The 22,874-nt window shown below is 45.4% G+C and overlaps 1 protein-coding gene across 1 annotated transcript in view; it reads right to left on the bottom strand.

Annotated features, from left to right (window-relative positions):
- Window positions 1–20,101: 20,101 nt before the first annotated feature.
- The window catches only part of LOC140362230 (glutamate receptor ionotropic, kainate 5-like), a 76,713-nt gene continuing 73,940 nt past the window's right edge, over window positions 20,102–22,874 (bottom strand). The window contains exons 17-19 of the mRNA XM_072448324.1: window positions 22,586–22,714; window positions 21,478–21,599; window positions 20,102–20,950 (exon numbers count right to left, since the gene is read on the bottom strand). Of these exons, the coding sequence (XP_072304425.1) occupies window positions 20,207–20,950; window positions 21,478–21,599; window positions 22,586–22,714 (995 nt within the window). The 3' untranslated portion in view covers window positions 20,102–20,206. The remainder of the gene's footprint in view (window positions 20,951–21,477; window positions 21,600–22,585; window positions 22,715–22,874) is intronic.

The raw sequence follows: 22,874 nt of genomic DNA, 5'->3' as shown, positions 1-22,874 counted from the left end.
GGCTTAGTCCTGGTTTAGTCCTGGATTAGACCTGGTTTAGACCTGGTTTATTCCTGGTTTAGTCCTGGTTTAGACCTGGTTTAGATCTGGTTTCAATCTGGTTCAGTCCTGGTTTAGTCCTGGTTTAGATCTGGGTTAGTCCTGGTTTAGTCCTGGGTTAGTCCTTGTTTAGATCTGGTTTAGTCCTGGTTTAGATCTGGGTTAGTCCTGGTTTAGACCTGGTTTAGATCTGGTTTAGTCCTGGGTTTGTCCTGGTTTAGTCCTGGTTTGGATCTGGTTTAGTCCTGGTTTGGATCTGGTTTAGTCCTGGTTTAGTCCTGGTTTAGATCTGATTTAGTCCTGGTTTGGATCTGGTTTAGTCCTGGTTTAGTCCTGGTTTAGATCTGGGTTAGTCCTGGTTTAGATCTGGTTTAGTCCTGGTTTGGATCTGGGTTAGTCCTGGTTTAGATATGGTTTAGTCCTGGTTTGGATCTGGTTTAGTCCTGGTTTGGATCTGATTTAGTCCTGGTTTGGATCTGGTTTAGTCCTGGTTTAGTCCTGGTTTAGATCTGGTTTAGTCCTGGTTTGGATCTGGGTTAGTCCTGGTTTAGACCTGGTTTAGATCTGTTTTTTTCCTGGTTTAGTCCTGGTTTGGATCTGGGTTAGTCCTGGTTTAGATATGGTTTAGTCCTGGTTTAGTCCTGGTTTAGAGCTGGTTTAGTCCTGGTTTAGTCCTGGTTTAGATCTGGTTTAGTCCTGGTTTAGTCCTGGTTTAGACCTGGTTTAGACCTGGTTTAGTCCTGGTTTAGACCTGGTTTAGTCCTGGTATATTCCTGGTTTAGATCTGGGTTAGTCCTGGTTTAGATATGGTTTAGTCCTGGTTTAGTCCTGGTTTAGAGCTGGTTTAGTCCTGGTTTAGTCCTGTTTTAGATCTGGTTTAGTCCTGGTTTAGTCCTGGTTTAGATCTGGGTTAGTCCTGGTTTAGTCCTGGTTTATTCCTGGTTTAGTCCTGGTTTAGATCTGGTTTAGATCTGGGTTAGTCCTGGTTTAGTCCTGGTTTAGATCTGGTTTAGTCCTGGTTTAGATCTGGTTTAGATCTGGTTTAGTCCTGGTTTAGTCCTGGTTTAGATCTGGTTTAGTCCTGGTTTAGTCATGGTTTAGTCCTGGTTTAGTCATGGTTTAGTAAACTCCGCCCGAGGCGCTGGAATAGAAGAGCGCGGGAAAGAAGTGATGCATCCTGGGAAGTGTAGTCCTGTGTGCTTCAGTTTGAGTCACAGTCACAAAACATCTGAAGGTTTAATGTTCATATTATTTCAGTTCCACATTATATTTTAGTATTAAACTGTATCGAGCTCATTGGTCGTGTAAAACAGGTCAATCTAAGCCCCGCCTCTTCACAGTGATAAGCCCCGCCTCTTCACAGTGATAAGCCCCGCCTCTTCACAGTGATAAGCCCCGCCTCTTCACAGTGATAAGCCCCGCCTCTTCACAGTGATAAGCCTCGCCTCTTCACAGTGATAAGCCCCGCCTCTTCACAGTGATAAGCCCCGCCTCTTCACAGTGATAAGCCCCGCCTCTTCACAGTGATAAGCCCCGCCTCTTCACAGTGATAAGCCCCGCCTCTTCATAGTGATAAGCCCCGCCTCTTCATAGTGATAAGCCCCGCCTCTTCACAGTGATAAGCCTCGCCTCTTCACAGTGATAAGCCCCGCCTCTTCATAGTGATAAGCCCCGCCTCTTCACAGTGATAAGCCCCGCCTCTTCACAGTGATAAGCCCCGCCTCTTCACAGTGATAAGCCCCGCCTCTTCACAGTGATAAGCCCCGCCTTAAGCCCCGCCTCTTCACAGTGATAAGCCCCGCCTCTTCACAGTGATAAGCCCCGCCTCTTCACAGTGATAAGCCCCGCCTCTTCACAGTGATAAGCCCCGCCTCTTCACAGTGATAAGCCCCGCCTCTTCATAGTGATAAGCCCCGCCTCTTCACAGTGATAAGCCCCGCCTCTTCATAGTGATAAGCCCCGCCTCTTCACAGTGATAAGCCCCGCCTCTTCACAGTGATAAGCCCCGCCTCTTCATAGTGATAAGCCCCGCCTCTTCACAGTGATAAGCCCCGCCTCTTCACAGTGATAAGCCCCGCCTCTTCACAGTGATAAGCCCCGCCTCTTCACAGTGATAAGCCCCGCCTCTTCATAGTGATAAGCCCCGCCTCTTCACAGTGATAAGCCCCGCCTCTTCACAGTGATAAGCCCCGCCTCTTCACAGTGATAAGCCCCGCCTCTTCATAGTGATAAGCCCCGCCTCTTCACAGTGATAAGCCCCGCCTCTTCATAGTGATAAGCCCCGCCTCTTCACAGTGATAAGCCTCGCCTCTTCACAGTGATAAGCCCCGCCTCTTCATAGTGATAAGCCCCGCCTCTTCACAGTGATAAGCCTCGCCTCTTCACAGTGATAAGCCCCGCCTCTTCACAGTGATAAGCCCCTCCTCTTCATAGTGATAAGCCCCGCCTCGTCGTGTGACACCACAGAGAGGTGGGCGGGGCTAGGGGGTAGGTGAAAACACTGGAGCCTCAGTTGCACAAACAGAAACAATGACCACAATAGTTTTTTACTTTTCTTCACAGATTTATGACAGAAATGTTTCCGGAAATGATACTTTTTTATCCTTTCGAGTCTAGAAAACATCTCCTAAAACCGTGAATCAAGTTTGTCCCTGTAGCACAGCGGCCCCTGCAGGACAGTCAGTGTAAGCGCATCAGAACTGCCCACGATCAGCTGCTGCCATCTAGTGGCGCAAGTGCGTAACTGCAGCTGCTTCTGAGGAAAAGACGTGTGCACTGACCAGGAGACGCAGGAGGTCAGACGACGACTCATACAGGCCCTGACCGGGACCAGGAGACGCAGGAGGTCAGACGACGACTCATACAGGCCCTGACCGGGACCAGGAGACGCAGGAGGTCAGACGACGACTCATACAGGCCCTGACCGGGACCAGGAGACGCAGGAGGTCAGACGACGACTCATACAGGCCCTGACCGGGACCAGGAGACGCAGGAGGTCAGACGACGACTCATACAGGCCCTGACCGGGACCAGGAGACGCAGGAGGTCAGACGACGACTCATACAGGCCCTGACCGGGACCAGGAGACGCAGGAGGTCAGACGACGACTCATACAGGCCCTGACCGGGACCAGGAGACGCAGGAGGTCAGACGACGACTCATACAGGCCCTGACCGGGACCAGGAGACGCAGGAGGTCAGACGACGACTCATACAGGCCCTGACCGGGACCAGGAGACGCAGGAGGTCAGACGACGACTCATACAGGCCCTGACCGGGACCAGGAGACGCAGGAGGTCAGACGACGACTTATTACAGTTTTGCTTCTCACTTGTTGTAGCCGACATCCTCCTCCAGCTCCTCCTCCAGCTCCTCCTCCTCCTCCTCCTCCTCCAGCTCCTCCTCCTCCTCCTCCAGCTCCTCCTCCTCCTCCTCCTCCTCCTCCTCCAGCTCCTCCTCCAGCTCCTCCTCCTCCTCCTCCTCCTCCTCCTCCTCCAGCTCCTCCTCCTCCTCCTCCTCCTCCTCCTCCTCCTCCTCCAGCTCCTCCTCCAGCTCCTCCTCCTCCTCCTCCAGCTCCTCCTCCTCCTCTTCCTCCTCCTCCCCCAGCTCCTCCTCCTCCTCCAGCTCCTCCTCCTCCTCCTCCAGCTCCTCCAGCTCCTCCTCCTCCTCCTCCTCCTCCTCCAGCTCCTCCTCCTCCTCCTCCAGCTCCTCCTCCAGCTCCTCCTCCTCCTCCTCCTCCAGCTCCTCCTCCTCCTCCTCCAGCTCCTCCTCCTCCTCCTCCTCCTCCAGCTCCTCCTCCTCCTCCTCCTCCTCCTCCTCCAGCTCCTCCTCCAGCTCCTCCTCCTCCTCCTCCAGCTCCTCCTCCAGCTCCTCCTCCAGCTCCTCCTCCAGCTCCTCCTCCTCCAGCTCCTCCTCCTCCTCCTCCTCCAGCTCCTCCTCCTCCTCCAGCTCCTCCTCCTCCTCTTCCTCCTCCTCCCCCAGCTCCTCCTCCTCCTCCAGCTCCTCCTCCTCCTCCTCCAGCTCCTCCTCCTCCTCCTCCTCCAGCTCCTCCTCCAGCTCCTCCTCCTCCTCCTCCTCCTCCTCCTCCTCCTCCAGCTCCTCCTCCTCCTCTTCCTCCTCCTCCCCCAGCTCCTCCTCCTCCTCCAGCTCCTCCTCCTCCAGCTCCTCCTCCTCCAGCTCCTCCTCCTCCTCCAGCTCCTCCTCCTCCTCCTCCTCCTCCAGCTCCTCCTCCTCCTCCTCCAGCTCCTCCTCCTCCTCCTCCTCCAGCTCCTCCTCCAGCTCCTCCTCCTCCTCCTCCTCCTCCAGCTCCTCCTCCTCCTCCTCCAGCTCCTCCTCCTCCTCCTCCTCCTCCAGCTCCTCCTCCAGCTCCTCGTCCTCCTCCTCCAGCTCCTCCTCCAGCTCCTCCTCCTCCTCCTCCTCCTCCAGCTCCTCCTCCAGCTCCTCCTCCTCCTCCTCCTCCTCCAGCTCCTCCTCCTCCTCCTCCTCCTCCAGCTCCTCCTCCTCCTCCTCCTCCAGCTCCTCCTCCAGCTCCTCCTCCTCCTCCTCCTCCTCCAGCTCCTCCTCCTCCTCCTCCTCCTCCAGCTCCTCCTCCTCCTCCTCCTCCAGCTCCTCAGACAGACTAGAGCTTTTCTTTTTATTATTATTTTGTAATAAATACTTTTTCATATCTGTGTTTTGTTCTCATCTTCTAACAAAAGTGATGTGAACAAATCTTTAACACGTTTTAATAAATTCAAATGTATTTGACGTTTGTTCATAATGAACCAAATAATAAATAATAAATAATAAACATGTTCCGAGAGTGAGAAAATCAAACTGACGCTTTTGTAGAATCAAGTTTTATTCCAAAAGTGTGTTTGTTTATAGCACATGGAGCGCCCCCTACAGGCCGCCGCGGCTCCGCCCCCTACAGGCCGCCGCGGCTCCGCCCCCTCCTACAGGCCGCCGCGGCTCCGCCCCCTACAGGCCGCCGCGGCTCCGCCCCCTACAGGCCGCCGCGGCTCCGCCCCACCCCCTAGAGGGTGCGGCTCCGCCCACTACAGGCCGCCACGGCTCCGCCCCCTACAGGCCGCCGCGGCTCCGCCCCACCCCCTACAGGCTGCGGCTCCGCCCCCTACAGGCCGCCGCGGCTCCGCCCCCTACAGGCCGCCGCGGCTCCGCCCCACCCCCTATAGGCTGCGGCTCCGCCCCCTACAGGCCGCCGCGGCTCCGCCCCCTACAGGCCGCCGCGGCTCCGCCCCACCCCCTACAGGCTGCGGCTCCGCCCCCTACAGGCCGCCGCGGCTCCGCCCCACCCCCTACAGGCTGCGGCTCCGCCCCCTACAGGCCGCCGCGGCTCCGCCCCCTACAGGCCGCCGCGGCTCCGCCCCACCCCCTATAGGCTGCGGCTCCGCCCCCTACAGGCCGCCGCGGCTCCGCCCCCTACAGGCCGCCGCGGCTCCGCCCCACCCCCTACAGGCTGCGGCTCCGCCCCCTACAGGCCGCCGCGGCTCCGCCCCACCCCCTACAGGCTGCGGCTCCGCCCCCTACAGGCCGCCGCGGCTCCGCCCCACCCCCTACAGGCTGCGGCTCCGCCCCCTACAGGCCGCCGCGGCTCCGCCCCGCCCCCTACAGGCCGCCCCGCCCCCTACAGGCTGCGGCTCCGCCCCCTGCAGGACGCGGCTCCGCCCCCTACAGGCCGCGGCTCCGCCCCCTACAGGCCGCGGACCCGCCCCCCTACAGGCTGCGGCTCCGCCCCCTGCAGGACGCGGCTCCGCCCCCTACAGGCCGCGGCTCCGCTCCGCCCCCTACAGGCCCCCTACAGGCCGCGGCTCCGCTCCGCCCCCTACAGGCCCCCTACAAGCCGCGGCCCCCGCCCCCTACAGGCCGCGGCTCCGCCCCCTACAGGCCATGGCTCGGCACCGCCCCCTACAGGCCACGGCTCGGCTCCGCCCCCCTGCAGGTGCCGGCTGCAATAATCCAAAGTCAACATACTATAATAATATGAATAATAATATTGCTCTGATGTGTTTGGGGGCGGGGCTTCTCTAACAAAATAAACATAATTAAATATGAAATGTGTTTTTTATTCAAAAGTCAATAAAGTTCAGAGCTTTAGAGAGCGGTTCACATGAAACAAACACTGGCACAAAGCTCATGGTCTCGTCACGACTGCAGGTCGTGAGGCGTGTGATCGACGACGCCTTGAACTGATCCGACTCGTCACAAGAGCTCGTGTTTGGAGACGCGAAAATGTGAATATTTAATCTTTTACGTCAGTGAATCTCAAACTGTTCCCACCAAGAACCAGCGGCAAAAACGTGTTCCTCACGAGTCCCAACAGGTCTAAAAGAGGTCTAAAACAGGACTATTCTAGACCTAAACTGTGACTAAAAGAGGTCTAAAACAGGACTATTCTAGACCTAAACTGTGACTAAAAGAGGTCTAAAACAGGACTATTCTAGACCTAAACTGTGACTAAAAGAGGTCTAAAACAGGACTATTCTAGACCTAAACTGCGACTAAAAGAGGTCTAAAACAGGACTATTCTAGACCTAAACTGCGACTAAAAGAGGTCTAAAACAGGACTATTCTAGACCTAAACTGTGACTAAAAGAGGTCTAAAACAGGACTATTCTAGACCTAAACTGTGACTAAAAGAGGTCTAAAACAGGACTATTCTAGACCTAAACTGTGACTAAAAGAGGTCTAAAACAGGACTATTCTAGACCTAAGGTGTGATTAAAAGAGGTCTAAAACAGGACTATTTTAGACCTAAACTGTGACTAAAAGAGGTCTAAAACAGGACTATTCCAGACCTAAGCTGTGATTAAAAGACGTCTAAAACAGGACTATTCTAGACCTTAACTACGACAAAAAGAGGTCTAAAACAGGACTATTCTAGACCTAAACTGTGACTAAAAGAGGTCTAAAACAGGACTATTCTAGACCTAAACTACGACAAAAGAGGTCTAAAACAGGACTATTCTAGACCTAAGCTGTGATTAAAAGAGGTCTAAAACAGGACTATTTTAGACGTAAACTGTGACTAAAAGAAGTCTAAAACAGGACTATTCTAGACCTAAACTGTGACTAAAAGAAGTCTAAAACAGGACTATTCCAGACCTAAACTAGGACTAAAAGAGGTCTAAAACAGGGCTATTCTAGACCTAAACTGCGACTAAAAGAGGTCTAAAACAGGACTATTCTAGACCTAAACTGCGACTAAAAGAGGTCTAAAACAGGACTATTCTAGACCTAAACTGTGACTAAAAGAGGTCTAAAACAGGACTATTCTAGACCTAAACTGTGACTAAAAGAGGTCTAAAACAGGACTATTCTAGACCTAAACTGTGACTAAAAGAGGTCTAAAACAGGGCTATTCTAGACCTTAACTACGACAAAAAGAGGTCTAAAACAGGACTATTCTAGACCTAAACTGTGACTAAAAGAGGTCTAAAACAGGACTATTCTAGACCTAAACTACGACAAAAGAGGTCTAAAACAGGACTATTCCAGACCTAAACTAGGACTAAAAGAGGTCTAAAACAGGACTATTCTAGACCTAAACTGTGACTAAAAGAGGTCTAAAACAGGACTATTCTAGACCTAAACTGTGACTAAAAGAGGTCTAAAACAGGACTATTCCAGACCTAAGCTGTGATTAAAAGAGGTCTAAAACAGGACTATTCCAGACCTAAGCTGTGATGAAAAGAAGTCTAAAACAGGACTATTCTAGACCTAAACTGTGACTAAAAGAGGTCTAAAACAGGACTATTCTAGATCTAAACTACGACTAAAAGAGGTCTAAAACAGGACTATTCCAGACCTAAGCTGTGATTAAAAGAGGTCTAAAACAGGACTATTTTAGACCTAAACTGTGACTAAAAGAAGTCTAAAACAGGACTATTCTAGACCTAAACTAGGACTAAAAGAGGTCTAAAACAGGACTATTCAAGACCTAAACTAGGACTAAAAGAGGTCTAAAACAGGACTATTCTAGACCTAAACTGTGACTAAAAGAGGTCTAAAACAGGACTATTCTAGACCTAAACTGTGACTAAAAGAGGTCTAAAACAGGACTATTCCAGACCTAAGCTGTGATTAAAAGAGGTCTAAAACAGGACTATTCCAGACCTAAGCTGTGATGAAAAGAAGTCTAAAACAGGACTATTCTAGACCTAAACTGTGACTAAAAGAGGTCTAAAACAGGACTATTCTAGATCTAAACTACGACTAAAAGAGGTCTAAAACAGGACTATTCCAGACCTAAGCTGTGATTAAAAGAGGTCTAAAACAGGACTATTTTAGACCTAAACTGTGACTAAAAGAAGTCTAAAACAGGACTATTCTAGACCTAAACTAGGACTAAAAGAGGTCTAAAACAGGACTATTCAAGACCTAAACTGTGACTAAAAGAGATCTAAAACAGGACTATTCTAGACCTAAACTAGGACTAAAAGAGGTCTAAAACAGGACTATTCTAGACCTAAACTGTGACTAAAAGAGGTCTAAAACAGGACTATTCTAGACCTAAACTGTGACTAAAAGAGGTCTAAAACAGGACTATTCTAGACCTAAACTGTGACTAAAAGAGGTCTAAAACAGGACTATTCTAGACCTAAACTGTGACTAAAAGAGGTCTAAAACAGGACTATTCTAGACCTAAACTGTGACTAAAAGAGGTCTAAAACAGGACTATTCTAGACCTAAACTGTGACTAAAAGAGGTCTAAAACAGGACTATTCTAGACCTAAACTGTGACTAAAAGAGGTCTAAAACAGGACTATTCTAGACCTAAACTGTGACTAAAAGAGGTCTAAAACAGGACTATTCTAGACCTAAACTGCGACTAAAAGAGGTCTAAACAGGACTATTCTAGACCTAAACTATGACTAAAAGAGGTCTAAAAGAGGACTATTCCAGACCTAAGGTGTGATTAAAAGAGGTCTAAAACAGGACTATTCCAGACCTAAGCTGTGACTAAAAGAGGTCTAAAACAGGACTATTCTAGATCTAAACTACGACAAAAAGAGGTCTAAAACAGGACTATTCTAGACCTAAACTGTGACTAAAAGAGGTCTAAAACAGGACTATTCTAGACCTAAACTACGACAAAAGAGGTCTAAAACAGGACTATTCCAGACCTAAGCTGTGATTAAAAGAAGTCTAAAACAGGACTATTCTAGAGCTAAACTGCGACTAAAAGAGGTCTAAAACAGGACTATTCTAGACCTAAACTGTGACTAAAAGAGGTCTAAAACAGGACTATTCCAGACCTAAGCTGTGATTAAAAGAGGTCTAAAACAGGACTATTCCAGACCTAAGCTGTGATTAAAAGAAGTCTAAAACAGGACTATTCTAGACCTAAACTGTGACTAAAAGAGGTCTAAAACAGGACTATTCTAGACCTAAACTGTGACTAAAAGAGGTCTAAAACAGGACTATTCAAGACCTAAGCTGTGATTAAAAGAGGTCTAAAACAGGACTATTTTAGACCTAAACTGTGACTAAAAGAGGTCTAAAACAGGACTATTCTAGATCTAAACTACGACTAAAAGAGGTCTAAAACAGGACTATTCAGACCTAAGCTGTGATTAAAAGAGGTCTAAAACAGGACTATTTTAGACCTAAACTGTGACTAAAAGAAGTCTAAAACAGGACTATTCTAGACCTAAACTGTGACTAAAAGAAGTCTAAAACAGGACTATTCTAGACCTAAACTAGGACTAAAAGAGGTCTAAAACAGGACTATTCAAGACCTAAACTGTGACTAAAAGAGATCTAAAACAGGACTATTCTAGACCTAAACTAGGACTAAAAGAGGTCTAAAACAGGACTATTCTAGACCTAAACTAGGACTAAAAGAGGTCTAAAACAGGACTATTCTAGACCTAAACTACGACCAAAAGAGGTCTAAAACAGGACTATTCAAGACCTAAGCTGTGACTAAAAGAGGTCTAAAACAGGACTATTCCAGACCTAAGCTGTGATTAAAAGAGGTCTAAAACAGGACTATTCTAGACCTAAACTGTGACTAAAAGGGGTCTAAAACAGGACTATTCTAGACCTAAACTACGACAAAAAGAGGTCTAAAACAGGACTATTCTAGACCTAAACTACGACCAAAAGAGGTCTAAAACAGGACTATTCTAGATCTAAACTACGACTAAAAGAGGTCTAAAACAGGACTATTCCAGACCTAAGCTGTGATTAAAAGAGGTCTAAAACAGGACTATTCTAGACCTAAACTGTGACTAAAAGAAGTCTAAAACAGGACTATTCTAGACCTAAACTGTGACTAAAAGAGGTCTAAACAGGACTATTCTAGACCTAATCTATGACTAAAAGAGGTCTAAAAGAGGACTATTCCAAACCTAAGCTGTGATTAAAAGAAGTCTAAAACAGGACTATTCCAGACCTAAACTGTGACTAAAAGAGGTCTAAAACAGGACTATTCTAGATCCAAACTACGACATAAAGAGGTCTAAAACAGGACTATTCTAGACCTAAACTGTGACAAAAAGAGGTCTAAAACAGGACTATTCTAGACCTAAACTACGAAATAAAGAGGTCTAAAACAGGACTATTCTAGACCTAAACTGCGACTAAAAGAGGTCTAAAACAGGACTATTCTAGACCTAAACTACGACAAAAAGAGGTCTAAAACAGGACTATGCTAGACCTAAACTGTGACTAAAAGAGGTCTAAAACAGGACTATTCTAGACCTAAACTACAACAAAAAGAGGTCTAAAACAGGACTATTCTAGACCTAAACTGTGACTAAAAGAGGTCTAAAACAGGACTATTCTAGACCTAAACTACGACAAAAAGAGGTCTAAAACAGGACTATTCCAGACCTAAGCTGTGATTAAAAGAAGTCTAAAACAGGACTATTCTAGACCTAAGCTGTGATTAAAAGAGGTCTAAAACAGGACTATTCTAGACCTAAACTGTGACTAAAAGAAGTCTAAAACAGGACTATTCTAGACCTAAACTACGACAAAAAGAGGTCTAAAACAGGACTATTCTAGACCTAAACTGTGACTAAAAGAGGTCTAAAACAGGACTATTCTAGACCTAAACTACGACAAAAAGAGGTCTAAAACAGGACTATTCTAGACCTAAACTGTGACTAAAAGAGGTCTAAAACAAGACTATTCTAGACCTAAACTACGACAAAAAGAGGTCTAAAACAGGACTATTCTAGACCTAAACTGTGACTAAAAGAGGTCTAAAACAGGACTATTCCAGACCTAAGCTGTGATTAAAAGAGGTCTAAAACAGGACTATTCCAGACCTAAGCTGTGATTAAAAGAAGTCTAAAACAGGACTATTCTAGACCTAAACTGTGACTAAAAGAGGTCTAAAACAGGACTATTCTAGATCTAAACTACGACTAAAAGAGGTCTAAAACAGGACTATTCCAGACCTAAGCTGTGATTAAAAGAGGTCTAAAACAGGACTATTTTAGACCTAAACTGTGACTAAAAGAAGTCTAAAACAGGACTATTCTAGACCTAAACTGTGACTAAAAGAAGTCTAAAACAGGACTATTCCAGACCTAAACTAGGACTAAAAGAGGTCTAAAACAGGACTATTCTAGACCTAAACTGTGACTAAAAGAAGTCTAAAACAGGACTATTCTAGACCTAAACTGTGACTAAAAGAAGTCTAAAACAGGACTATTCCAGACCTAAACTAGGACTAAAAGAGGTCTAAAACAGGACTATTCTAGACCTAAACTGTGACTAAAAGAGGTCTAAAACAGGACTATTCTAGACCTAAACTGTGACTAAAAGAGGTCTAAAACAGGACTATTCCAGACCTAAGCTGTGATGAAAAGAAGTCTAAAACAGGACTATTCTAGACCTAAACTGTGACTAAAAGAGGTCTAAAACAGGACTATTCTAGATCTAAACTACGACTAAAAGAGGTCTAAAACAGGACTATTCCAGACCTAAGCTGTGATTAAAAGAGGTCTAAAACAGGACTATTTTAGACCTAAACTGTGACTAAAAGAAGTCTAAAACAGGACTATTCTAGACCTAAACTGTGACTAAAAGAAGTCTAAAACAGGACTATTCTAGACCTAAACTAGGACTAAAAGAGGTCTAAAACAGGACTATTCAAGACCTAAACTGTGACTAAAAGAGATCTAAAACAGGACTATTCTAGACCTAAACTAGGACTAAAAGAGGTCTAAAAAAGGACTATTTTGGACCTAAACTGTGACTAAAAGAGGTCTAAAACAGGACTATTCTAGACCTAAGCTGTGATTAAAAGAGGTCTAAAACAGGACTATTTTAGACCTAAACTGTGACTAAAAGAAGTCTAAAACAGGACTATTCTAGACCTAAACTGTGACTAAAAGAAGTCTAAAACAGGACTATTCTAGACCTAAACTAGGACTAAAAGAGGTCTAAAACAGGACTATTCAAGACCTAAACTGTGACTAAAAGAGATCTAAAACAGGACTATTCTAGACCTAAACTGTGACTAAAAGAGGTCTAAAACAGGACTATTCTAGACCTAAACTGTGACTAAAAGAGGTCTAAAACAGGACTATTCTAGACCTAAGCTGTGATTAAAAGAGGTCTAAAACAGGACTATTTTAGACCTAAACTGTGTCTAAAAGAAGTCTAAAACAGGACTATTCTAGACCTAAACTGTGACTAAAAGAAGTCTAAAACAGGACTATTCTAGACCTAAACTAGGACTAAAAGAGGTCTAAAACAGGACTATTCTAGACCTAAACTAGGACTAAAAGAGGTCTAAAACAGGACTATTCTAGACCTAAACTACGACCAAAAGAGGTCTAAAACAGGACTATTCAAGACCTAAGCTGTGATTAAAAGAGGTCTAAAACAGGACTATTCTAGACCTAAACTACGACCAAAAGAGGTCTAAAACAGGACTATTCAAGACCTAAGCTGTGACTAAAAGAGGTCTAAAACAGGACTATTCCAGACCTAAGCTGTGATTAAAAGAGGTCTAAAACAGGACTATTCTAGACCTAAACTAGGACTAAAAGGGGTCTAAAACAGGACTATTCTAGACCTAAACTACGACCAAAAGAGGTCTAAAACAGGACTATTCTAGATCTAAACTACGACTAAAAGAGGTCTAAAACAGGACTATTCCAGACCTAAGCTGTGATTAAAAGAGGTCTAAAACAGGACTATTCTAGACCTAAACTGTGACTAAAAGAAGTCTAAAACAGGACTATTCTAGACCTAAACTGTGACTAAAAGAGGTCTAAACAGGACTATTCTAGACCTAATCTATGACTAAAAGAGGTCTAAAAGAGGACTATTCCAAACCTAAGCTGTGATTAAAAGAAGTCTAAAACAGGACTATTCCAGACCTAAGCTGTGACTAAAAGAGGTCTAAAACAGGACTATTCTAGATCCAAACTACGACATAAAGAGGTCTAAAACAGGACTTTTCTAGACCTAAACTGTGACTAAAAGAGGTCTAAAACAGAACTATTCTAGACCTAAACTATGACAAAAAGAGGTCTAAAACAGGACTATTCTAGACCTAAACTACGACAAAAAGAGGTCTAAAACAGGACTATTCTAGACCTAAACTGTGACTAAAAGAGGTCTAAAACAGGACTATTCTAGACCTAAACTACGACAAAAAGAGGTCTAAAACAGGACTATTCCAGACCTAAGCTGTGATTAAAAGAAGTCTAAAACAGGACTATTCTAGACCTAAGCTGTGATTAAAAGAGGTCTAAAACAGGACTATTCTAGACCTAAACTGTGACTAAAAGAAGTCTAAAACAGGACTATTCTAGACCTAAACTACGACAAAAAGAGGTCTAAAACAGGACTATTCTAGACCTAAACTGTGACTAAAAGAGGTCTAAAACAGGACTATTCTAGACCTAAACTACGACAAAAAGAGGTCTAAAACAGGACTATTCTAGACCTAAACTGTGACTAAAAGAGGTCTAAAACAAGACTATTCTAGACCTAAACTACGACAAAAAGAGGTCTAAAACAGGACTATTCTAGACCTAAACTGTGACTAAAAGAGGTCTAAAACAGGACTATTCCAGACCTAAGCTGTGATTAAAAGAGATCTAAAACAGGACTATTCCAGACCTAAGCTGTGATTAAAAGAAGTCTAAAACAGGACTATTCTAGACCTAAACTGTGACTAAAAGAGGTCTAAAACAGGACTATTCTAGATCTAAACTACGACTAAAAGAGGTCTAAAACAGGACTATTCCAGACCTAAGCTGTGATTAAAAGAGGTCTAAAACAGGACTATTTTAGACCTAAACTGTGACTAAAAGAAGTCTAAAACAGGACTATTTTAGACCTAAACTGTGACTAAAAGAAGTCTAAAACAGGACTATTCCAGACCTAAACTAGGACTAAAAGAGGTCTAAAACAGGACTATTCTAGACCTAAACTGTGACTAAAAGAAGTCTAAAACAGGACTATTCTAGACCTAAACTGTGACTAAAAGAAGTCTAAAACAGGACTATTCCAGACCTAAACTAGGACTAAAAGAGGTCTAAAACAGGACTATTCTAGACCTAAACTGTGACTAAAAGAGGTCTAAAACAGGACTATTCTAGACCTAAACTGTGACTAAAAGAGGTCTAAAACAGGACTATTCCAGACCTAAGCTGTGATTAAAAGAGGTCTAAAACAGGACTATTCCAGACCTAAGCTGTGATGAAAAGAAGTCTAAAACAGGACTATTCTAGACCTAAACTGTGACTAAAAGAGGTCTAAAACAGGACTATTCTAGATCTAAACTACGACTAAAAGAGGTCTAAAACAGGACTATTCCAGACCTAAGCTGTGATTAAAAGAGGTCTAAAACAGGACTATTTTAGACCTAAACTGTGACTAAAAGAAGTCTAAAACAGGACTATTCTAAACCTAAACTGTGACTAAAAGAAGTCTAAAACAGGACTATTCTAGACCTAAACTAGGACTAAAAGAGGTCTAAAACAGGACTATTCAAGACCTAAACTGTGACTAAAAGAGATCTAAAACAGGACTATTCTAGACCTAAACTAGGACTAAAAGAGGTCTAAAACAGGACTATTCTAGACCTAAACTGTGACTAAAAGAGGTCTAAAACAGGACTATTCTAGACCTAAACTGTGACTAAAAGAGGTCTAAAACAGGACTATTCTAGACCTAAACTGTGACTAAAAGAGGTCTAAAACAGGACTATTCTAGACCTAAACTGTGACTAAAAGAGGTCTAAAACAGGACTATTCTAGACCTAAACTGTGACTAAAAGAGGTCTAAAACAGGGCTATTCTAGACCTAAACTGCGACTAAAAGAGGTCTAAACAGGACTATTCTAGACCTAAACTATGACTAAAAGAGGTCTAAAAGAGGACTATTCCAGACCTAAGGTGTGATTAAAAGAGGTCTAAAACAGGACTATTCCAGACCTAAGCTGTGATTAAAAGAAGTCTAAAACAGGACTATTCTAGACCTTAACTACGACAAAAAGAGGTCTAAAACAGGACTATTCTAGACCTAAACTGTGACTAAAAGAGGTCTAAAACAGGACTATTCTAGACCTAAACTACGACAAAAGAGGTCTAAAACAGGACTGTTCCAGACGTAAGCTGTGATTAAAAGAAGTCTAAAACAGGACTATTCTAGAGCTAAACTGCGACTAAAAGAGGTCTAAAACAGGACTATTCTAGACCTAAACTGTGACTAAAAGAGGTCTAAAACAGGACTATTCCAGACCTAAGCTGTGATTAAAAGAGGTCTAAAACAGGACTATTCCAGACCTAAGCTGTGATTAAAAGAAGTCTAAAACAGGACTATTCTAGACCTAAACTGTGACTAAAAGAGGTCTAAAACAGGACTATTCTAGACCTAAACTGTGACTAAAAGAGGTCTAAAACAGGACTATTCTAGACCTAAACTGTGACTAAAAGAGGTCTAAAACAGGGCTATTCTAGACCTAAACTGCGACTAAAAGAGGTCTAAACAGGACTATTCTAGACCTAAACTATGACTAAAAGAGGTCTAAAAGAGGACTATTCCAGACCTAAGGTGTGATTAAAAGAGGTCTAAAACAGGACTATTCCAGACCTAAGCTGTGATTAAAAGAAGTCTAAAACAGGACTATTCTAGACCTTAACTACGACAAAAAGAGGTCTAAAACAGGACTATTCTAGACCTAAACTGTGACTAAAAGAGGTCTAAAACAGGACTATTCTAGACCTAAACTACGACAAAAGAGGTCTAAAACAGGACTGTTCCAGACGTAAGCTGTGATTAAAAGAAGTCTAAAACAGGACTATTCTAGAGCTAAACTGCGACTAAAAGAGGTCTAAAACAGGACTATTCTAGACCTAAACTGTGACTAAAAGAGGTCTAAAACAGGACTATTCCAGACCTAAGCTGTGATTAAAAGAGGTCTAAAACAGGACTATTCCAGACCTAAGCTGTGATTAAAAGAAGTCTAAAACAGGACTATTCTAGACCTAAACTGTGACTAAAAGAGGTCTAAAACAGGACTATTCTAGACCTAAACTGTGACTAAAAGAGGTCTAAAACAGGACTATTCTAGACCTAAACTGTGACTAAAAGAGGTCTAAAACAGGACTATTCAAGACCTAAGCTGTGATTAAAAGAGGTCTAAAACAGGACTATTTTAGACCTAAACTGTGACTAAAAGAGGTCTAAAACAGGACTATTCTAGATCTAAACTACGACTAAAAGAGGTCTAAAACAGGACTATTCAGACCTAAGCTGTGATTAAAAGAGGTCTAAAACAGGACTATTTTAGACCTAAACTGTGACTAAAAGAAGTCTAAAACAGGACTATTCTAGACCTAAACTGTGACTAAAAGAAGTCTAAAACAGGACTATTCTAGACCTAAACTAGGACTAAAAGAGGTCTAAAACAGGACTATTCAAGACCTAAACTGTGACTAAAAGAGATCTAAAACAGGACTTTTCTAGACCTAAACTAGGACTAAAAGAGGTCTAAAACAGGACTATTCTAGACCTAAACTAGGACTAAAAGAGGTCTAAAACAGGACTATTCTAGACCTAAACTACGACCAAAAGAGGTCTAAAACAGGACTATTCAAGACCTAAGCTGTGACTAAAAGAGGTCTAAAACAGGACTATTCCAGACCTAAGCTGTGATTAAAAGAGGTCTAAAACAGGACTATTCTAGACCTAAACTAGGACTAAAAGGGGTCTAAAACAGGACTATTCTAGACCTAAACTAAGACCAAAAGAGGTCTAAAACAGGACTATTCTAGATCTAAACTAAGACCAAAAGAGGTCTAAAACAGGACTATTCTAGATCTAAACTACGACTAAAAGAGGTCTAAAACAGGACTATTCCAGACCTAAGCTGTGATTAAAAGAGGTCTAAAACAGGACTATTCTAGACCTAAACTAGGACTAAAAGGGGTCTAAAACAGGACTATTCTAGACCTAAACTAAGACCAAAAGAGGTCTAAAACAGGACTATTCTAGATCTAAACTACGACTAAAAGAGGTCTAAAACAGGACTATTCCAGACCTAAGCTGTGATTAAAAGAGGTCTAAAACAGGACTATTCCAAACCTAAGCTGTGATTAAAAGAAGTCTAAAACAGGACTATTCCAGACCTAAGCTGTGACTAAAAGAGGTCTAAAACAGGACTATTCTAGATCCAAACTACGACATAAAGAGGTCTAAAACAGGACTATTCTAGACCTAAACTGTGACTAAAAGAGGTCTAAAACAGGACTATTCTAGACCTAAACTATGACAAAAAGAGGTCTAAAACAGGACTATTCTAGACCTAAACTACGAAATAAAGAGGTCTAAAACAGGACTATTCTAGACCTAAACTGCGACTAAAAGAGGTCTAAAACAGGACTATTCAAGACCTAAACTACGACAAAAAGAGGTCTAAAACAGGACTATTCTAGACCTAAACTGTGACTAAAAGAGGTCTAAAACAGGACTATTCTAGACCTAAACTACGACAAAAAGAGGTCTAAAACAGGACTATTCTAGACCTAAACTGTGACTAAAAGAGGTCTAAAACAGGACTATTCTAGACCTAAACTACGACAAAAAGAGGTCTAAAACAGGACTATTCCAGACCTAAGCTGTGATTAAAAGAAGTCTAAAACAGGACTATTCTAGACCTAAGCTGTGATTAAAAGAGGTCTAAAACAGGACTATTCCAGACCTAAGCTGTGATTAAAAGAGGTCTAAAACAGGACTATTCCAGACCTAAGCTGTGATTAAAAGAAGTCTAAAACAGGACTATTCTAGACCTAAACTGTGACTAAAAGAGGTCTAAAACAGGACTATTCTAGATCTAAACTACGACTAAAAGAGGTCTAAAACAGGACTATTCCAGACCTAAGCTGTGATTAAAAGAGGTCTAAAACAGGACTATTTTAGACCTAAACTGTGACTAAAAGAAGTCTAAAACAGGACTATTCTAGACCTAAACTGTGACTAAAAGAAGTCTAAAACAGGACTATTCCAGACCTAAACTAGGACTAAAAGAGGTCTAAAACAGGACTATTCTAGACCTAAACTGTGACTAAAAGAAGTCTAAAACAGGACTATTCTAGACCTAAACTAGGACTAAAAGAGGTCTAAAACAGGACTATTCTAGACCTAAACTGTGACTAAAAGAAGTCTAAAACAGGACTATTCCAGACCTAAACTGTGACTAAAAGAAGTCTAAAACAGGACTATTCTAGACCTAAACTAGGACTAAAAGAAGTCTAAAGCAGGACTAAATAAAGACTTTACTGGTTCTACAACAAGGACAAACTCAAATGTCTCTTTCCTCTGCAAAGGGTTGAGCTGCAGAGGAATCTGCGCTCCACAGTTTGAGACGCATCTGATGTGAGTAATCTGATTCACCAACATGTGTCACATGGTGTTTTAGATGATGTGAAACACGCCCACACTAAAAGCAGACAAAGCACCGCAGCACCAGCCTCAGACCAGCAGGTGTCACTGTAGAACCGTCCCTGATGTCAGAACATGAAAACCCTAAACCCAGACACTGCTGAAGGATCTATTTTTGAGCCTGATTTATTCACGTTTAAACAAAAAAAAATATGCACATTTTATATTTTTTACTCACAAACGAGAAAAGATGTGCAAAATCTCCTCAGTAAATGTTTTGTATCTAAAATGTAAATCTGGCACAGTCCAGTTTTCAGATTTATACGTCCAAAATATGTGACATTTTGAACTTTTATACACAGAGAATGCCTTTTATATATGAAAACATGATTATTATTATAAATATCTCTTACATCAAGACGCTCTGAAGTGATATCTCTAAATGTTAGAGTGTTTCTCGTTCCAGACAAAGAAAGAGTCTATGAATAAACCTGTTTCCTGTCCTAAGGTCGGTTTAAAGGAGCAGCACCAGGACGGTCACATGATAAGACATGTAGAGAAGCCCCGCCCCTTTACCAGGTAAACCCCGCCTCTCCGAACGCCAACTTGACGCCAATTTTCTCCTAACGGGCTCATTTTTCAACACATTTATCCCCAAAAGTCGACTCGACACAGTTTGTCTCATCGACCGACACAAAACCCGTCCACGAATCGAGAGCAGCTGAAAGTTTACATCGGCCGGAAAACAAAAACGGTTTGACAATCGGACCGAACGTTTCACAGAGACACGGTCACACGTCCACATCTCGGTTATGACACTGCAGCGGCCGGAAACACAGCGTCCTTTCAGGTGTCCAGGCGGCGAGCGGGACAGTGGAACAGCCTCTGCGACCGTTCCCGCGCGATGACCCTGCAGCTGTTTGTTGCAGCTCGGGTGGGTCGGTTGCAGGTGGACTAAACCTCCAGAGCCACGACTCGGACCAGTCTTTGTCTTCGGTTGAACCTTTCCAGAAGCCGGACTGAAGCTGTTCGACCGACGCTCGGCCGCCTTGTTCCGTTTCCATGTGAGCGACCGTACCACCGAGTCCCTCCATTCAGCCGTCCAGTTTTCTTACATTACATTTCGCTCGTTTGGTTCCGTTTCCAAACCTTCTCGGTCACAGTTGCATCGTAGAGACTTGACGTCGCATCTCGTTGGGCGTTTGCTGCAGTTTGTCCATCTTCTCGTTGACCGATTCCTCTGGCCGCTCCACTAAACGCCCCGCCACGGGTCACATGACACCACACAGCCAATCGCAGTCCGCTCCTCAGTCATGTGACCCCAGGAGGTCGGTGGACGTGGGCGCTTTGGCCGGAGGCACGGGTCGGGGCGGCGGCAGAGGTTTGGCTTTGCTCCGCCGGGGGCTGTTGGCCGCGCCGCCGTCGCTGTCCGCCCGCTCTGCCGCGATGGGCGGCGCGTGCTGGGGCAACCGCGGCAACGACATAGACCCGCGGTGGTAGTGGTAGTGGAGGCGCGGGTTCTGGTGCGGCGGGTGCGGCGGGTGCGGCGGGTGCAGGTTTTTGGGAGCGATCCTTGAGGTCATCGCCGAGCTCTGAAGCGGCGGCATGAAGTTGGCTGGCCGCAGGTTCTGGATGCGCCGGCACTCCTGGCAAATGCGGACGTGGCTGCAGCCCTGGAGGAAGGCGCGCGGGGGGGGAGGGGGCGGGGCTATGAGGGCGGTGGGCGGGGCGACGGCTAAAGCGGACGGGGCCGTGGATAAGTTCAGCCCCAAAGCCTCGTCCAGGAGCCTCTGAGGCCCCGGGCCCAGATCAGGCGGCACGGATCCGGTTAGCGTAGCCGTGCCGCTGTAGAGTTTGCCGTTGCTGAGGCGCATGTCGCGGACCAATCGGATCGGACGCGGGCCGGCCAGGGCCAGTCGCGAGGGATGACGCAGGATCCCGCCCCCGGAGCAGGTGAGATGCCCGAGATGGCGGCGGCGGCGAGAACGGGAGCTTTTCTTGCACGAGACGGCGTTCCTGAACTCGGTCAACATCTCCTGGCACACGGACACCTGCAGGGACACGAGGGTTTGAACACCAGCAGGGACATCTGAGAACGTGACCTTAGCGTTAGCAGCTTTTACACAGAAGAAGACCTTTGGAGACACTGGAGATACTGGGGTTTCATTGACTAGAGAGTTTCACCGACAGACATTTTATTATTTTTATTAAACTGCTGCCTGCTTACGAATGTTCCACAGTATGGCATTAAACGTATCTATAGCCACGGAGAGCGCAGGTATTTCTGAGCAATAAAAACCCCAGCACTGAAATAAATCCAAGACAGGGAAAGGTTTATGTCATATTGTGGAACATTCCAAGCAAATGCAGACCAAGTTGTGGAGTTTCAGTAAATACTTTAGGACCAAATGGTGGATCTTTATTAAGAGCGTTCTTTCCCTGAGCGGCACATCCAAACAAACTAAACCGCAAGCGCCACAGATTCACCGAAACCGTCTAAACATGATGAAAACAGGGCAGAATCTGGACATTCTGAATATGTGATTATGTCTTTAAATGTTAAGAATGAAGATCGTACCTCGTCAGTTTCTGCCGAGCGTCGCGTCGACCAAACGAACTCCATGATGGCCACAAACACAGCGATGATCAGACCACAGATCAGCACCACGAAGATCCCCCCGATGTTCTCCATCCCCAGACCTGCACACGACCACACACCACCATGCAGCTGTAAGCCTGACATACCACCATGCAGCTGTAAGCCTGACACACCACCTTGCAGCTGTTAGACCTATACACCACCATGCAGCTGTTAGACTGACATCACCATGCAGCTGGTAGACCTATACACCACCATGCAGCTGTTAGACTGACACACCACCATGTAGCTGTTAGTCCTATACATGACCATGCAGCTGTTAGCCCTATACACCACCATGCAGCTGTTGGATCTATACACCACCATGCAGCTGTTAGAGTTATATACCACTATCCACCATGCAGCTGTTACACCTATACACCATGCAGCTGTAACACCTATACACCGCCATGCAGCTGTTACACCTATACACCACCATGCAGCTGTTACACCTATACACCACCATGCAGCTGTACACCTATACACCACCATGCAGCTGTTACACCTATATACCACCATTCAGCTGTAGGACTAAAACTACATGGATCTGAACTGTCGGTATTAAGAGGGCACACTTTGGGCTCTCCCCGGACACACTTTGGGGACACACTTTGGGCTCTCCCCGGACACACTTCGGGGACACACTTTGGGCTCTCCCCGGACACACTTCGGGGACACACTTTGGGCTCTCCCCGGACACACTTTGGGCTCCCCCCGGGCACACTCTGGGTACTCCCCGGGCATAATTTGGGCTCTCCCCGGGCACACTCTGGGCTCTCCCCGGGCTCTCCCCGGGCACACTCTGGGCTCTCCCCGGGCACACTCTGGGCTCTCCCCGGGCTCTCCCCGGGCACACTCTGGGCTCTCCCCGGGCTCTCCCCGGGCACACTCTGGGCTCTCCCCGGGCACACTCTGGGCTCTCCCCGGGCTCTCCCCGGGCACACTCTGGGCTCTCCCCGGGCTCTCCCCGGGCACACTCTGGGCTCTCCCCGGGCACACTCTGGGCTCTCCCCGGGCACACTCTGAGCACTCTTCCTGGGACACAAACCTTTGGCGCGGTGGTCCTCCTCCTTGCCGCACTCTCCTCCCTTCCACCAGTATCTCTTCAGGATCTCCAGTCGGTTACTCTCCTGCAGCTGGAGGATTCCCAGGGTGATCTCGTCTCTGAACGGAGAGCCTGAAGGGACCAAACACACAAACGTCACTGACACTCAAATATAACCGCCGTTTCACCCTCTCCTGCCTCTACAGGCCCTGAGCAGTACTGCAGGAAGCTCTGTTCTCCTGCAGCTGTCAGTCTGTGACAACATGAGCTTTTGATGCCAGAGCGACTACTG

The sequence above is a fragment of the Eucyclogobius newberryi genome, unplaced genomic scaffold (genome assembly GCF_026437365.1).
Source record: "Eucyclogobius newberryi isolate DKJ021-1_F unplaced genomic scaffold, fEucNew1.0.hap1 SCAF_16, whole genome shotgun sequence".
In the NCBI taxonomy this organism is placed as follows: domain Eukaryota; kingdom Metazoa; phylum Chordata; class Actinopteri; order Gobiiformes; family Gobiidae; genus Eucyclogobius; species Eucyclogobius newberryi.
Note: the sequence above shows the minus strand (reverse complement) of the source record. Positions and strands in the feature narration are given on the sequence as shown.